General features: G+C 39.6%; 1 protein-coding gene across 16 annotated transcripts in view; it reads right to left on the reverse strand.

Annotated features, from left to right (window-relative positions):
* Positions 1-18595, reverse strand: part of NRG3 (neuregulin 3) — a 1130076-nt gene that overhangs the window by 244779 nt on the left and 866702 nt on the right. For all 16 annotated transcript variants that reach the window (XM_038010331.2, XM_007962758.3, XM_038010332.2 and 13 more), the window contains one exon: positions 3992-4065. In XM_038010331.2, the coding sequence (XP_037866259.2) occupies positions 3992-4065 (74 nt within the window). The remainder of the gene's footprint in view (positions 1-3991; positions 4066-18595) is intronic.

An 18595-nucleotide genomic window follows, 5' to 3' on the forward strand; every position in this document is an offset into this window, starting at 1 on the left:
TCTACCCCACCCCATTCTTTGATTCTGTTCTGAGTCTGTTCTCTGCAGCATCCTCCACGCTTCCATTGACTGGTGATTATGTCAGGATCTTGACGGGAACTCAGCTTGGCATGTGCTCATGAGAGGGGAGATGGAGAAAAACCTTGGCTGGCTCACAGTTCTGACTGACACACAGTTCAGCTTCATCTAACTCTGCTTCAAGGCTGAGGATGGTCACTACCCTGTGTGGGAATGGGTAGTAAGGAAGGAAAACCAGGGCAGGAATCTACAAGTCAGCTTCCGGCAAGCTTACTGCTGCTATCCCTCAGTGCGCTGGCAGCATAGGAGGCAGGGGCCAGAATGCCACATTAGCTAATGCTGGCTCCTCCACAGAAGGTCCCTTCCTCTTGACTCTGACCAAAATCTGAGTCACTCACTATGTTCCTTCTGAATCCCTGCTTGCTATTCAGCCTCATGATCTGAATGCAACTTGTGGTACATTGAATCTATAGGAGGGTTTGATTAATCTGACAGATTGATGCATTAGATATTTTTACAAAAACTGTCATTGAAGCACTTTATAAGATTGATATTCATAGGTAAATGTGTTCCTGAATGGAGTTAGCTATAGGTTCTTGGGATTGAAAAGAGAACAGAGGGGATGAGTTTTTGAAATAGTCTGAGGACCCAGCTCTGAACCACGTCTAAGACACTTAAGCCATTAAGGCTCTCACAGTGACATCCTTGCACCATTTTCCTCAATATAGGTCATTTAAGATTTTATTTTGTTTTTAAAATTTAATGTAAAAGATACACTGGCCAACTTTGCATCGCCTGGAAGAGAATAAAAGAGCAGGGGTTTCTCACCCGCTGATAACAGGGATTTCACTCAGGAAAAGTATGCATTGGATAGATGGGGAGAGAGGGAGGAAGGAAGGAAGACGGAATGCAGAGAAGAGAGGAGACAGAAGAGAAAAAATTGAGGGAGGGTGTTGAGTGGAAGCTTATTTCCTGAGCATACAGTCATTCCGAAGATATCATGAGCAGCAAATTAAACAATCCTTCAGCAAGAATTTTGACAAGGAAATTTCATTAGGGATTTAAATCTCTATGGAAGCTCAAGTTGCTGCATTAAGATATGAAAATTGTGCAAATATTGCTCCTTAGAATAATGTTTGCCGCAGGTCATTGAGTTTCAGTCAATGGAATTTAGAGTGATAAATGTCCTGTTGAAAATAACTGGAGAAGGGAGGGTTCTAGGGGAGGGAGGAAAGTGCCCTGCAGTTGGGAGCTCAGGTCCTGGAGTCATTTGAAATGGAAGTTAAACTCTAGCATTAACTAGCTGTATGACCTTGAGCAAGTTTACTTAGCATCCCTGAGGTCTAATTTCCTCAACTATAAAGTGTGGGCAATTGTCCTTACCAAACTGTGATGGTGAGGGTTTAATAAAATAATTCATGTAAAGCCTTTGGCACAGTGCCTGGCACATGTATCATTTAAACACATATTAGTAATGATTATAGTGATGAATAATGGAAGTGGGCTGACATTATCTGGCATTGACTCTGTTCTTCTATATGATAACAATAATACTTATAAGTTATTATTGTTACCACTGCTCAGGTGAAAGCCTGAGGCCTGGGAGCCAAATCAAATCTGCTAACATCAGAAAGGGGTAACTGTTACACCAAATTCATCCCCATGTTTATATAGCCACATGTTTTCCCCCTCACTAATATGCAGGGTCCTCAGAGTCTAAATCCTGTTTGCACACCTTTGTATTAACAGAGCCTGACCGATTAGGTGGATCTTGATGGATGCTCAGAAAACACTGATGAAATGAATTAATGATTACCTAAAGAAATGCATGTGTGCATGGATGAATGGAAGATATAATGCTTTTCCATTTAAGCTGTGTCTCAAGCACTCATCCATGGGTTCTCTGTGCTTATTTCTTCTTTTTAAATTTCAAGGAATTCTGGCATTTTGACTCATAATGATGATATACCACTTTACAGAAAACTGGAGAAATAGAAAAACAATTTCATAAAATTCCACACCCTTTCAACATTTTAGTGTATTTCTTTTCTACATTTGGGCCAAAGTATGTTCCTTTTGCAATTTTATATAGAAATAATTTTCTGTCTTGCAATTTCACTTAATAGAAACATTTCAGAGAGCTATACTTTTTATTTTTTATTTTATTTTATTTTTTTTTAGACAGAGTCTTGCTCTGTCACCCAGGCTGGTGTATAGTGGCGTGATCTCGGCTCACTGCAACCTTGCCTCCTGGATTCAAGCGATTCTCCTGCCTCAGCCTCCTGAGGTAGCTGAGACTACAGGCGCCTGTCATCACATCAGGCTAATTTTTGTATTTTTAGTAGAGACGGGGTTTCACCATTTTGATCAGGCTGGTCTCAAACTCCTGACCTCAAGCATCTCTGCCTCCCAAAGTGCTGGGTTTATAGGCCTGAACCACCGTGCCTGGCTCACATAGCTATAATTTTAATAGAAATAGTTTTTCAGGGATAGTGACTGTAACCATGGGACCACTTTGTTCTATGAGGAGAGAACAGTCATTATGGTGGACACATCCTCCACTCTTGCAGTGATGAACTATGATATCTAAATGGATGGTAAAATTTGATTAGATTGTTTAAAGAGATTTTTTTACCCACTTTCTACCATGCACAAGGCCTTGCCCTTTGTAACCTGTACTCAATAGCTATTCCACATCCATATATGAAAAGAAAGCAAAAAGGGAAGGAAGGGAGGGAGGGAAGAAGGAAGGAAGCGGCCCAAATCACTTGATAAATAAGATACAAAAAACTCCAGTAATACCATCCTCTCTGGGTAATTCCTAGAGAACTGTGCCTCACATTTCAGGAAATAGAGATATCCCTGTGGCAACCTTCACTTTTCTCAAGGAAAGCTAAATTTGCAAAGAAAGAGTAATTACTGTATGGTGAATTGCTTTGTCAAGATAAAATAGAATTAAATTAAACAAAATCTTTTTCTTTCAAATAACTGTGCATTTCCTTGAGTAAATGTAGCTAGAAATTCAGGGGAAAATGAAAATATGCATTTTGAAAGGATGTTGGAAGATGGCTAGACACGTTCATTATGCAGCAAAATGCACAGACACAGGCAGGGCGACCTCTGTCTGTAATCAGTACAAAATATTTTGCTGAAGTCTGTGTTAGGTATGTATGATATTCAGAAAACCATAACCTGGCCTTTACAATTGCAAAATGCCTATCATTATCTTCACTAAACTAAACAGGTGATTCAGTAAAAATCCCCTTTTCTTAGTAATGATTCAATTCTAGCAGCTATTGAAAGAGCAGAGAATTCTTTAAAGATAAACATTTCACATTTGACTAGAATGGGCGTTTAGGCATAAAAGGTTACTTTTATTCATATACAAACAGAAACTAATGATTAGCTATATTTTTTAATCTGCAAATTGTCTTTTTCCATGAATGGAGAAAAAATAATTTGTCCTTAGGACAGTAATCACCAATATGCAAATAGTGTTGCCAAAAAGAGAGTTTTCAAAGTCTGCTTGAAAACTTCTTACATGATTTTGTACACGTTTTCTTACTTTAGTAAGGTATGGTTTAACACTATCATAAATTAACAACCAAAGCGTAAGAAGCAGTATAATACTGTCGTTTCCACAACATTATTTCAAGTAAATAATAAGTTCTTTTATTTTTCTAGATCCCCACTTTTGAAACGAGGTGGGCAGAGGGAGACCTAAGGAGTCCCGGGTTGTTGGGGGTTCCCAGGAGGGATTCAAGGTGGAATCCGGAAGCCAGACCTCATCATCGGAGAAGACCTAGACTCTAGAGCCAGCTCTGAGGATGCTTTGAACATCAACATCTGCCATCGGCTTCTGTCCTTGGCAGATTTCAGAGACACAGGACTGAAATACAGCTTTCAGCTGAGTTAACAACCATTGCTCAGAATAAGAGCTGCCTATTAGAGAGAAGAAAAATGCTTGACCTACTTGGATCCGATAAGATGGAATCAGTTTTCGGCAGAAATTGATCACAACGGACTCCTTGGTAGCCTTCTTTGCACCTGAGAAAAGGGGATAAATGACAAACATACGCATGTGGTTGTGAAAGATTTAAGATTTCAACAAGTAAAATAGCCATCAATTACATCAATGTGAGAACAGTGCATTCATGCTTTTGTATTTTTCGATTCAGTCTGTTTCTGACTTCAACAGGCAGATTCTCAATTCTACTTCTGTGCCAAAAAAGGAGAAAGCCAACAAGGTAGCTTTGCTTTTATAGTTTGATATGCAATATCTAAGGAGCAAATTGAATCGCATTTTAAGATACCTCACAGCAATCTAAATAATCGTTCTTAAAATTATAATTCTGGATGCAGGTGTATTTTTCTTTATGCAACACACTGGCTCTAAAAAGGCATTTAGAAACATATTGCAAGTGCCATTTTTCTAATAAAAGATATTTTGAAATATAATTGATCAATTAGAGATTTTGGCTAGTACTATTAATTTTGTTTCCATGTGTTTTATTAGCTTGTTCACTGTTAGTCCTACTTGTTTTTTTTTTTTTTTTTTTTTTTTTTTTTTTTTTTTTTTTTTTTTTAACCTCTTAGTTGTTCTTCCAAGTCAGTGTCATCTAACCACTTTTCCAGAAATAACAGCATTTTATCCGGCAAGGTCTGAAAGGCATCTATAAACTCAGACTTTTTCTCTCCCTATTTTTCTCTTTTATATTCAGTCAACATGTGCAAAGTGTCTACTTTCTGCCAGGCATTGTACAAGCCAACTGTCCTGAGGCGGGCACAATTTGAAGGCAAGGAATTTGCCTGGAAGCACTGGCAATGAGGCATGCCCCCTCAGCCCTGCCAGGCCTCTGTCGGGTCTTCACACAGCTCGCTCAGTCAGGGCTGCTTGGCCGCCTCGGACAGCAGTGCCTCATCAGCCAGCAGTTCCAGGAACAAATACGGCGAGGCCCCAAACGCCTGGCTCTGAACAGCCTTGTTAAGTGGGGAGGTGGCATTTACTGGTCTGCTCGAAGCTTAATCTGTCATGCTCGAGTTCAGCAGGGAAGCATCCATTGTTGCTTATAGGATGAATCTGTCCTACTTACAGAGGAGGAAATAGTGCTGCTGGCATAAAAAAAAATCAGATTTAAAAAACAATTCTCTGCTTGTTAGAAATCTATGAAATCGACAAAAGAATTGAAAGAGGCCGTTCTGTCAAGAGACGGGAGCCATGAGTCGTGAGTTCCTTCCTTAGAATATGCTTTGTTTTCTGAGTGTAATAAGATATTAAATAAGGTCTATTGCAAGGGGAGAAGCAACATTGAAATGCATCGAGGTAATTTTTCTTCCTTTCATCGTGAGCCAAATTGGAATTCAGGTAATCGGGCAGGCTCTCTTCAACACCTTTTTAAACTTGGCACTCTGAAGTGGATTTGGCAATTTTCCTTGTAGACTGAGAACAAAGACCCCCAATATATGGATATTCCAGATATCCAACATGTTACTGAAATAATTTTTTAAAGCATACACATATTTTCATAACCTTTAAAAAATTCATCTATTTCACTTGAAATAAAGTACACATATCACAGTAAGAGTCAGAAAATACTTTGTGTACTTTGTACTGAGGCACATTTGTCTTAAAAAAAATAAATTCTTGTTTTCTGAAAGCTGCCCTAATGCAATTAGCTTGTTCTTATTCAGAATTATCCTACCAGGGTGCTCTCATTTTCTTTTCCCAATAATAACGAGTTCCATCCTGGGTATGCGCTACAGTATGCATTCACTTTCTGAATAATTTACTTCCAATCTTTGTGAGAGATTTTAAGTACACTTCACTCTTTGTATCTTTATTTAATATAAGAGGACTATCCTAAGGAGAGAGTGGCTTTTAAGGAGAAGTGTCTTTTTGTTTTTGTTTTGCTTTTTAAGTGTTCTTTGTTACTTAAAATGCATTATTCTGTTTGTGTGTGGGAAAGAAAATAAGTAAAGATGTTTGAAAATTTCCCATCTTAAACTGATTTTCCATGAGTGCTAACCCACCCTGAGGTGCTCAGGCCTCATAGGGTATCAGGAAAATTGCACAGTGAGTCCTTTCCTCCTGCCTCCATACCTCTGTGCTGTAACTAATACAGTGTGATGATGTTGCAGCAGCCCAGCCCAGGCTAGGAAGCCCCCCGGGGGGCTGTATGGCTGGCCAGGCTGCAAACCCTGTTCCTTTGTTAAGAAGGTGAGTCGCTGCTAATTGACACCCAGTTTTAAGAATAATGAAGTAAAATTTCCATTAAAAATCGCACATATATCACCTGGATAAGTTCACACCAATCCAAATGTGAAGATGGAATGTTGCTAGCAGGTAATGCTAGTGAAGTGGATTGAATTTACAACAATATTAAAGACAAGAAGCAAAGAATAAAAGTTCTAAATGCACTTCTAGTGCATAGATTGGAGTTGGCAGACCTTCTGATAGTATGTCAAGCATATCTTTTGAGAAATATTATTGCACTGCTTGTTTTTCATTTGGTTTTTTGGGGGAGAGTTGAGTGTGTATTTGTTTTATTTTCTTTTTTCTTTTTGAAAGACATAAGAATAAGAAAAAAATTCATATAATAGAAATGCCTTTCTGTTCATCTTAATACACAACCAAGTTAATATCATTAAGAAGTACCTGTGTAATCTTTAATGGGGAATATATGTTTTAAAAAACACAAATCTTGCCTTAACCAGGCTAATATTCTATTATCTTTCTTTTTTTATTATTTTACTTTAAGTTCTGGGATACATGTACAGAATGTGCAGGTTTGTTACATAGGTTTACATGTGCCATGGTGGTTTGCTGCACCCACCAACCCGACATCCAGGTTTTAAACCCCACATGCATTAGGTATTTGTCCTAATGCTATCCCTCCCATAGCCGCCCACCCCCCAACAGGCCCCGGTGTGTGATGTTCCCCTCCCTGTGTCCATGTGTTCTCATTGTTCAATCCCCACTTATGAGTGATGACGTGGTGTTTGGTTTTCTGTTTCTGTGTTATCTTACTGAGAATGACGGATTCTAGCTTCATCCATGTCCTGCGAAGGACATGAACTCATCCTTTTTTTATGGCTGCATAGTATTCCATAGTGTATATGGGCCACATTTTCTTTATCCAGTCTATCATTGATGGGCATTTGGGTTGGTCCCTAGTCTTTGCTATTGTAAATAGTGTTGCAATAAAAATAAGTGTTCATGTGTCTATATAGTAGATATTCTATTATCTTTCTACTCTGTATTGCTTTCAAAGCTCCACTCAATCTGTCCAGTCACTGTTCTTTGTATTTCTTTATCCCTTAGAAGCCTGGCATTACAGAAATTATATGAAAAATCTCAATGTTCCCCAGTTGTTTTACAAAACAGGGAGTATGCTCAGGAGAGGAAGCATAGCCAAAGTTGATAAACATCATGTAAAAAAATGAGAAAATCATTATCCACAGTGACATAACAACACAGCAAACTCAGTTCACAAGAGCTAAGACATTGTAATTGTTTTTAAAAAAGTCTCCAATTCTAAGTGTACATCTACTTTGAGATAAAGGATTTGTTACATTGGAAACCAGTGAATCGTTCCTTCCTTCCTCCCTCCCTCCCTCCCTCCCTCCCTCCCTTCCTTCCTTCCTTCGTTCCTTCCTTCCTTCCTTCCTTCCATTTTTTTTTTTTTTTTTTTTTTTGAGGCAGAGTCTTACTTGTTGTCCAGGCTGGAGTGCAGTGGCTAGCTGCAGCCTTGACCTCCTAGACTCAAGGAGTCCTACAGCCTCAGCCTCCTGAGTAGCTGAAACTACAATTGTGCACCACCATACTCAACTATTTTTTAAAAAATTTTTTTGTAGAGGGGGGTTTTGTTAGGTTGCCTAAGCTAGTCTCAAATTCCTGGCCTCAAGCAATCCTCCTGTCTTGGCCTCCCAAAGTGTTGGGTTTACAGGTGTGAGCCACTGCACTTGGCCTGGAAACCAGTAAGTTCTTGATCATGTTATTTGTTTTGTTTTCTTTTTTCCACATTTAAAAGGCCGTACGGAAGGGCATAGTTGAGGAGATCATGTGCAAAGCAGAGTAGAGCAGGTAAGAGGTGGAAGAGATGGTAAGAAAACACAGAATAAGAGAGATTGGTCCCTTGCAGTGGGAGGGAAGGAATGGGGAGGGGCAGGAGTCCTTCTGAGCCCAACTGAACTATCAGGTTGATGAGCCTCAGGGCCAAATAGAGGTTCAGGACCTTCCCTTCCCCACAGCAAATCTTGCCTTACCTAGGTGGATATTCTATTACTTTTCTACTCCGCATTGCTTTCAAAGCTCCAATCACTTGGTTGTGTAGAGAGTTGTGTAGTTTCAAAGGCAGACATCACTATTTCTACTCTTGACATCCTTGAAGCTTTGCCCTCACCCATCCCACCTGTCCAGCTGTACCTGAAATAAAAAGCACCCCCTTCTATCATTGTTTTCCTCTTCTACATTGTCCCCAAGGAAAAGTCCAGTGGCTGGTTTAAGTAAAGAGTTTTAAAAGGCAATGATTGAGTGGGAGAAAAGCAAACAGTACCAGCAAGGATGAGACAATATAAGATCTATGATCACTGGTTGAAATTCAGTACTTGTTTTGCCTGGTGTGGTAAAGCAGGTTGAGCAACATATCACCCAGGCTGGATGTGGAGGACCCTAAGGAAGAGACTTAAAATGGTCAGGTCACTCGTTTGCTGATATTCCCACAGAAATGATCACCTTTTGACCAGCTAAAAGTGATTATCCTGGCCACTTGGCCACACTGCTAACTTCAGCGCAATTCTCATCTGCCAGTGTCTTTCAGCCTATTTCCTGAATAACAACTAAGTTACAGCTAATAATATGACAATGAGTGAAAATTGAACCCCCGGTTGTAATCAACAGCCTCCCTACCTTTCCAGATCGTTCTTCAATTTCTCCTTCTTCATCTTGTTAGGAAAACAAAACAAGACAAATACAAAAACAAGCAACACTAACATGGTTCTATTGAGGGAACTGTGCTACTATCTTGCTCCACATGTGTAGATTTCCTGGACATTTACTCATTGAGGAAAGGTGTTATTATTGCTTCACTCTCCAATTCTACTCTATCTTCATTTTTAGGGACTTGATTATCTACATAGATAGCCCAGTCAACATATGGTTGCTTAGCACCTGTCTTCCTCATTAATATCATAATGGTTAAGAGGGTTGGTTTATATTATGGCTTACCCATTTAGTTGTATGGGTATATTTTAGGAAAATTATTTAATATCTTTGTTTCTCAGTTTCAACCAAAAAAAAATATGTGAGATGGTATTAGGAAGGAGAAAAACAAGCGTAGGTAGCTGATATTACATACAATTGCATTTTAGTCATTTTTATGCTTAGGGATCTTACACTCTGTATCTACAAAAATGGATTTTATATAATTTATAGAGACAAATATATGAAGAATACAATATGTTCAAATGTTTGCTTCAATTCCTGCATAGTGCCTGATCTCTTTATAAACGCTATAGAAGGTATACATACTTTCTTCTTTGGACCTTGGTTTTAGACATAAAGTTTTAACTAGCTATAATCAATTAGCTTAGCAAGGAAAATGGTTGTAGACAAACTATATGGTTTATTTCCTGACAGTAACAACTTTTATTCATAGGAATAAAAAGTGGCCTTTACTGTTTGGTATTACAGGAAAATAGACATGTGGTCAGTAATATACACAGCTGCCAATTTAACAGGGGCTATTAAACACTAATTTGAAAAAGGAACAAATCCTCCAGGTATTCTTCTCTCTCTTCTGCCAATTCTCCTCAGCCTCAGTGTCAGTCCTCGGTTGGGGAAAATGGAAAGATCGCCTGGCATTTCAAGTTTACATTTGAGAGGCAAGGTGATCTGGAGCTCTGCCTGGTTTTGAAGGCTGGCTGCTCTACCTTTTTGTGCCTCCTTTCTCTATGTGTAAAATGGAGATAACAGTAGCCACCCCCTGGATTTATTATTAGGAGTAAACGATACAATACCTGTGGTGCATGATAAGCATTCAAGAAATGTTAGCTTTTAGTGCTATTTGAATTTGAAAGCATCATCCCAGCTTTTCAACTGAAGAAACAGAGATTGAGAAAGGTTAAGTATCACACAGCCAGTAAGTACTTGAACTACATACAAACTCAGCTGGGACTGACCTTAAAGCTCTTGCTTTATCTGTGGTACCTTCTGGCATTCTGTATGGAAATTCAGTGGAGACATAAATTGCGATATACCTACCCAACTTTCCCAAGATTAGGATTAAAAAATGTGGCTCAAATATCATGAACTAAAACCATGGTTTATTTTAAAAATGAAAAACCTAGATTTATAAATTATTCTCCAATCTAAAAATGTTCTTAAGCAAACCATATCACAGATACTGGTTAGTGATTTAAAGGCATACTTCCTGAGCTTTATAATCTAAAAGACATTCATCAAGTATGGGTAAGAAGACTTTCAGGTGAATTGTCACTAAAGAATGATAATGACATTTCTTTTTTATTGACATAAAATTATATATATTTATAATGTAAAACATGATGTTTTAATGTTTTGAAACATGATGTTTTGAAATATGTATTCAATGTAGAATGGCTAAATCAAGCTATTAACCTATGTTGTACCTTACCTTATTTGTGGTGAGAACACTTAAAGTCTACTGTTAGCAATTTTTTGGGGTATATAGTACATTGTTATTAACTATAGTCATAACTATATTACGCAGTAGATTTCTTGAAATTATTCCTTCTGTGCACTGCTGGTGGGAATGTCATTAGTAAAGCCATTATGGAACATAGAATGGATATTCTTCAGAAAATTTAAAATAGAACTACCATATGATTGAGCAGTCCCACTACCGGATATATAGTCAAAGGAAATAAAATTAGTATGTGGAAGAGATATTTTACATTCCTACGCTTACATCAACACTATTCACACTAGCCCAGAAATGGAATCAACCTAAATGTTAATCAACAGATGAATAGATAAATAAAATATGGTATCTCCATATACACAATGGAATACTATTCAGCTTTAGAGAAAAAGGGAAATTCTGTCATTTGTGACAACATGAATTAACCTGGAAGGCATTATGTTAAGTGAAATAAGCCAGGCACAGAAAGACAAATACCACATTATCACTTACGTGTGGAATCTAAAAAAAGTTGAACTCACTGAAGCAGAGAGTAGAATGGTGATTACTAGGGGCTGGGGCTGGATAAGGACTGGATAAATATTAGTCAAACACTAATGAAATTTATTTTTCTTTTTTTTTTTTCAGACAGACTCTCAGTAACCCAGGTTGGAGTGCAGTGGCACGATCCCAGCTCACTGCAACCTCCGCCTCCTGGGCTCCAGCGATTCTCCTGCCTCAGCCTCCCCAGTAGCTGGGACTACATGCATGTGCCACATGCCTGGCTAGGTTTTGTATTTTTAGTAGAGATGGGGTTTAACCATGTTGGCCAGGCTAGTCTCGAACTCCTGACTTCAAGTGATCCGCCCACCTTTGCCTCCCAAAGTGCTGGGATTACAGGCGTGAGCCACCGCACCTAGCTTCCAATGATATTTCTTGACTGCAGACTACCCTTGATTTAAAAGCCAAAACCAAAACCAAAATGAACAAACAGAAAAGAGAGGATGGATTCTCAGTAAGGAAAACTGAATTGCCCAGTGTCAAGGAGATGGGAAATGTAGGAACCAGAATTTCAAACGACGCCTCGGTCTGAATGCAAAGTGTGTTTTGGGTGGACAAAAACTTTTCTAGCTAAGGATCTACAGCCTAGAGTTATTGGCTCAAAAGGTATTAATTGTGGGAGAACACATTCCTTTCCCCAGCCACTCATTACGGAAACTGAGATCTAAGTTTGACTATGGAGAATTTTGTGACATTGATTAAAGAATAAGGTTTGCTGAGTTGAGAATTTAATTAAGAATTCTTATTTAAAAAAGAACACTAATTAATACAGGAAGATCTTTAAGTTAACCACTTGGTATTAAAATTACCTACAGACTGGCTATAGGTACAGCGTTTACAAAATCCTCTTAACTATAATTGAAAGAATCTAAAATGGGATTATTTTAAATTTCAGAATAACAGCTGCTTTAGAACTCTTGAAGGGTTTCCAATGTGTTGTCAATAGATTTCAAATATATCATATATTTTTTGTCTGATGCAACCGTTGCTTAAAATGTCACTCTGATGTTTCTTGCTAATGGAACTATATCTTAAATTTTACAAAAATGTAGGGATTGGCCGGGCATGGTGGCTCACGCCTGTAATCCCAGCACTTTGGGAGGCTGAGGTGGGCAGATCATGAGGTCAGGAGATCAAGACCATCCTGGTTAACACAGGGAAACCCCGTCTCTACTAAAAATCCAAAAAGTTAGCCGGGCATGATGGCGGGCGCCTGTAGTCCCAGCTACTCGGGAGACTGAAGCAAGAGAATGGCCAGAACCCAGGAGGCAGAGCTTGCAGTGAGCCGAGATCACGCCACTGCACTCCAGCCTGGGCGACAGAGCGAGACTCCATCTCAAAAAAATAAATAAAATAAAATAAAATGTAGGGATTTTCCTTTTAGCAAAGTTTAAATTCAGAAGTAGATGGAGGCCAATTCATTATAAAATTGCTATGGTTTTTAAGTGTGAATTTAAAATCATTTGCCTAAATCCAGGTGTTGTACTGCATGCATCACTATTTGAGCCTTAAAGAAGGAAAAGAAAAAGAATGAGTTCAAGTTTATGAGTTAAAAAATATAATATCAAATGTATTTGCTCAACTACAAGGTCTTCTCAATCATGCATCGAGTATCAGGGACCTGTGTCCAGCAGCTACCTATACACTTCATTGGTCACTTTTAGTACCCGGGAGACAGCCACCCACTCACATCAATTTTTTACTTCTAATTCTGACATATTTGTTCTTTGAGAATCAGAGGCTGAGAAGTTCTCACATCAGTCTGAATAAATGTTTGGTCTTTATAGAGATTTCTGCCTCTACTTAGTCATGAGCTTCACCTCAACCTCACCACCTCATTGACAAAACTAAAACACCAAACATGGGCATGAACACCCTGTACACATCAGGGTGCATAGCGATATTTTCCAGAGCAGCTATGTGGGAGGAATCACCCATTCTGTCTAACTTAGCTTTGATTTTATCACATCTGGTATAAAAAATCTATTTTTGGTATAAGAAGGTATAAGTGGCCACTTGGAGGAAAGTCTTCATAATTTTAATATCATTGAGAGGTAATAAAATAATAACCACCCTTATGAAGAAGAAAAGGTTTGGGGGGTAACAATGACAGGTTGTTGGAAGATGGATGAAATTTTGCTTCACGTCAATTTGAGGAAATGCACTGTTACTGATTTCTTAGTACACAAAAGATCTATTGTGAAGAATGTGAGATTCTGGTTCTCAAGGTAGGTAGCCAGTTACGGAGAAAAAGGCATGTCCTTTGGCTGCAGGATGCTCTCCAATTCTGCCACTTAGAAGGATGATGGAGGCCTGTGATTAACCTCTCAGAAGTCTCAGGTGCTCCTTTCTAAATGGGGTTACTAAATCTTGATTTGGTACATGCTGTGTGTACCTTTACACACACTCACACCCACACACACACACACACACACACACACACAAACACTGCCCTTATTCCTTGTAAATACGTCTAATAATCAAATAATTTAGGTAGATAATTTAGATGCTAATAGCAAAGTCAGAGAACAGACAGGCTATCTTCCCCTATTTCTCTACTTAATTAAATGTTCCCATCAGTGCCTTTAATATTTTTCAGCCAATAGCAGGCTGGGTTCACTGTCACATCTACCCCCAAGATTTCTCTTTATTGTTCTGATTTATGATATGATTAAAATTGAGAAATTAGCCAATCATGGAATTTGATGTTTAAGGGACAACCATTGGGAGATTCCTTCACTTGTTTCTACTTGCTCAGAATTAGAAGAGTAATTGACTGACATGTCCAGACTAGAAAGGTTGTATTAGTCTGTTTTCACCCTGCTGATAAAGACATACCCAAGACTGGGAAATTTAAAAAAGAAAGAGGTTTAATGGACTTACAGTTCCACATGGCTGGGGAGGTCTCACAATCATGACAGAAAGCAAGGAGGAGCAAGTCACATCTTACATGGATGGTAGCAGGGAAAAAAAGAGCTTGTGCAGGGCAACTCCCATTTTTAAACCATCAAATCTTGTGAGACCCATTCACTATCACGAGAGTAGCACGGGAAAGACCAGCCCCCATGATTCAATTACCTCCCACTGGCTCCCTCCCATGACATGTGGGAATTGTACGACTTACAATTCAATATGGAATTTGGATGGGGACACAGCCGAACCATATTATTCCACCCCTGGCTCCTCTGAAGTCTCATGACCTCACATTTCAAAACCAAAACCAATCATGCCTTCCCTACAGTCCCCCAAAGTCTTAACTCATTTCAGCATTAACTCAAAAGTCCACAGTTCAACATCTCATCTGAGACAAGGCAAGTACCTTCTGCTTATGAGCCTGTAAAATCAAAACCAAATTAGTTACTTCTTAGATACAACGGTGGTACATGCATTGGGTAAATACAGCTGTTCCAAATGGGAGAAACTGGCCAAAATGAAGGGACTACAGGTCCCATGCAAGTCCAAAATCCAGCAGGACAGTCAAATCTTAAAGCACTAAAATGATCTCCTTTGACTCCATGTCTCTCATCTAGGTCATACTGATGTAAGAGGTGGGTTCCTATGATCTTGGGCAGCTCCATCTCTGTGGTTTTGCAGGGTACAGCATCCCTTCCAGCTGCTTTCTTGGGCTGGCATTGAGTGTCTGCAGCTTTTCCAGGTACATGGTACAAGCTGTTGGCAGATCTACCATTCTGGGATCTGGAGGATGGTGGCCCTCTTCTCACAGTTCCACTAGGCAGTGCCCCAATAGAGACTTTGTGTGAGGGCCTCAACCCCACATTTCCCTTCTGCACTGCCCTAGCAGAGGTTCTCCATGAGCATTCTGCCCCTGCAGCAAACTTCTGCCTGGATATCCATACATTCTCTGAAATCTAGGTAGAGGTTTCAAAACCTCAGTTCTTGATTTTTGTGCACCTGCAGGCTCAACACCACATGGAAGTTGCCAAGGCTTGGGGCTTGCACCTTCTGAAGCCGTGGCCTGAGCTGTACCTTGGTCCCTTTTAGTCATGGCTGGAGCAGCTGGGATGCAGGGCACCAAGTCCCTAGACAGCACACAGATGGGCCCTAGGCCTGGCCCACAAAACGATTTTTTTCCTCCTAGGCCTCTAGGCCTGTGATGGAAGGGGCTGCTGTGAAGACCTCCACGGCAACATTTCCCCTATTGTCTTGGGGATTAACATTCAGTTCCTTGTTACTTATGCAAATTTCTGCAGCCAGCTTGAATTTTTCCTCAGAAAATGGAATTTTCTTTTCTCTCACATTGTCAGGCTGCGAATTTTCTAAACTTTCATGCTCTGCTTCCCTTATAAAACTGAATGCCTTTAACAGTACCCAAGTCACCTCTTGAATGTGTTGCTTCTTGGAAATTTCTTCCACCAGATACCCTACATCATCTCTCTCAAGTTCAAAGTTGCACAAATCTCTAGGGAAGGGGCAAAATGCCACTAGTCTCTTTGCTAAAACATAACAAGAGTCAGCTTTGCTCTAGCTCCCAACAAGTTTCTCATGTCTATCTGAGATCACCTCAGCCTGGACCTTATTGTTCATATCACTATCAGTATTTTTGTCAAAGCCATTCAACAAGTCTCTAGGAAGATCCAAACTTTTCCATATTTTCCTGTCTAGTTCTGAGCCCTCCAAACTGTTCCAACCTCTGCCTGTTACCCAGTTCCAAAGTTATTTCCACATTTTCAGCTATCTTTTCAGCAGCGTCCCACTCTACTGGTAACAATTTAATGTATTAGTCCATTTTCACTCTGCTGATAAAGACATACCCAAGACTGGGCAACTTACAAAAGAGGTTTAATGGACTTACAGTTCCACATGGCTAGGGAGGCTCACAATCAGGGCAGAAGGCAAGGAGGAGCAAGTTACATCTTACATGAATGGCAGCAGGCAGAAAGAGAGCTTGTGCAGGGCCAGACAACTCCCATTTATAAAACTATCAGATCTCGTGGGACCCATTCACCATCACGAGAACAGCACGGGAAAGACTCGCCACCATGATTCAATTACCTCCCACTGGGTGCCTCCCATGACATGTGGGAACTGTGGAAATTATAATTCAAGATAAGATTTGGGTGGGGACACAGCCAAACCATATCAGAGGTAATGACTATGCTTGTTAGATCTCAGTTCAGCAAGAAAAATAAAACTGTGCCCTAGTAAGACATCCTACAGTTACTGTATAAATCAGCTTGGGCTGCTACAACAAAATACCGTAGACCGGGTGGCTTAAACAATAGATATTTATTTTCTCAAATGTCTGGAGACTGGGAGTCCAAGATTAAGGTGCAGCATGATTGGGTTCTGATGAGGGCTCTCTCCTTGGGTTGCAGACCCCACCTTCTTGCTGAGTCATCACCTGAGAAGAGTCTCTCTTTTTATAAGCCCACAGTGCTACAGGATTAAGGCCCCATCCTTGTGACCTCATTTAACCTTAATTCTCCCCTAAAGATCCTATCTCCAAATACACTCGCATTGGGAGTTAGGGCTTCAACATGTGAATAGCAGGGTAGGGGCAGTACAATTTGGTTCACAGGAGTTACCAAGTTGGGGAACCTAACATCTATACACTAGCAAAGATGAGAACGTGAATTCTACTATATGTAGGGTTGCCAAGTAAAATACAGTACACTTCTTCTCAAAAGAAGACATTTATGCAGCCAACAGAAACATGAAAAAATGCTCATCATCACTGGCCATCAGAGAAATGCAAATCAAAACCACAATGAGATACCATCTCACACCAGTTTGAATGGCGATCATTAAAAAGTCAGGAAACAATAGGTACTGGAGAGGATGTGGAGAAATAGGAGCACTTTTACACTGTTGGTGGGACTGTAAACTAGTTCAACCATCGTGGAAGACAGTGTGATGATTCCTCAAGGATCTAAAACTAGAAATACCATTCGACCCAGCCACCCTATTACTGGGTATATACCCAAAGGATTATAAATAATGCTGCTACAAAGACACATGCACATGTATGTTTATTGTGACACTATTCACAATAGCAAAGACTTGGAACCAACCCAAATGTCCACCAATGATAGACTGGATTAAGAAAATGTGGCACATATACACCATGGAATACTATGCAGCCATAAAAAAGGATGAGTTCATGTCCTTTGTAGGGACATGGATGAAGCTGGAAACCATCATTCTCAGCAAATTATCGCAAGAACAGAAAACCAAACCCTGCATGTTCTCACTCATAGATGGGAACTGAACAATGAGAACACTTGGACACAGGATGGGGTACATCACACACTGGGACCTGTCTTAGGGTGCGGGGAGCTGGGAGGGATAGTATTAGGAGATATGTCTAATGTAAATTATGAGTTAATGGGTGCAGCACACCAGCATGGCACATGTATACATATGCAACAAACCTGCACGTTGTGCACATGTACCCTAGAACTTAAAGTATAATAATCAAAAAAATAACTGAGTTTAAATAGACCAAAAATATACATGTTAATTTATATGTTTTTCTTAAGAAGACTTTAGTTTTTTGATAAATAAATAAGTAAATAATAAAGAATAATAAAAATACAGTACACCTGTTCAAATCTGAATTTCAGACAAACAACAATTTTTTATGTGTGTCCTAGAAGCAATATTTGGGACATACTTATACTAAAAATACATTCATTGTTTATCTGAAAATCAGATGTGAACAGGTGTACTGTATTTTATTTGCTAAATCTATTAATTTTACCTATGTTGGAATACAATAATCTGAATAGTCAGGGTAGTATGAACTATTAACAGGAACACCTAAAGTTTAATGTATACTATTTTTGCTATAACGATATCCCATTCTGATCAATTTAGCTATCTCTTGTTTAAAGGATAAGGCACGGCCGGGCGCGGTGGCTCAAGCCTGTAATCCCAGCACTTTGGGAGGCCGAGACGGGTGGATCACGAGGTCAGGAGATTGAGACCATTCTGGCTAACACGGTGAAACCCCGTCTCTATTAAAAAATACAAAAAACTAGCTGGGGGAGGTGGCGGGCGCCTGTAGTCCCAGCTACTCGGGAGGTTCAGGCAGGAGAATGGTGTAAACCAGGGAGGCGGAGCTTGCAGTGAGCTGAGATCCGGCCACTGCACTCCAGCCTGGGCGACAGAGCGAGACTCCGTCTCAAAAAAAAAAAAAAAAAAAAGGATAAGGCACTTGGGGAAAATTACACTTCCTCTGTACACTACACAAGGGATATAGTGAGCTCACACAGTCTGCAAGGGTAGAATATGAATTTCAATACTGACTTCTTAAATAGCCAAAGCACTGAAAGGCTACCTCAAGAATGGGGTGATGACTAAATGAAGAAATGTTGTTTATAAATGCAGGTTTCTGA

Source organism: Chlorocebus sabaeus, chromosome 9, assembly GCF_047675955.1.
Source record: "Chlorocebus sabaeus isolate Y175 chromosome 9, mChlSab1.0.hap1, whole genome shotgun sequence".
NCBI classification, from domain to species: domain Eukaryota; kingdom Metazoa; phylum Chordata; class Mammalia; order Primates; family Cercopithecidae; genus Chlorocebus; species Chlorocebus sabaeus.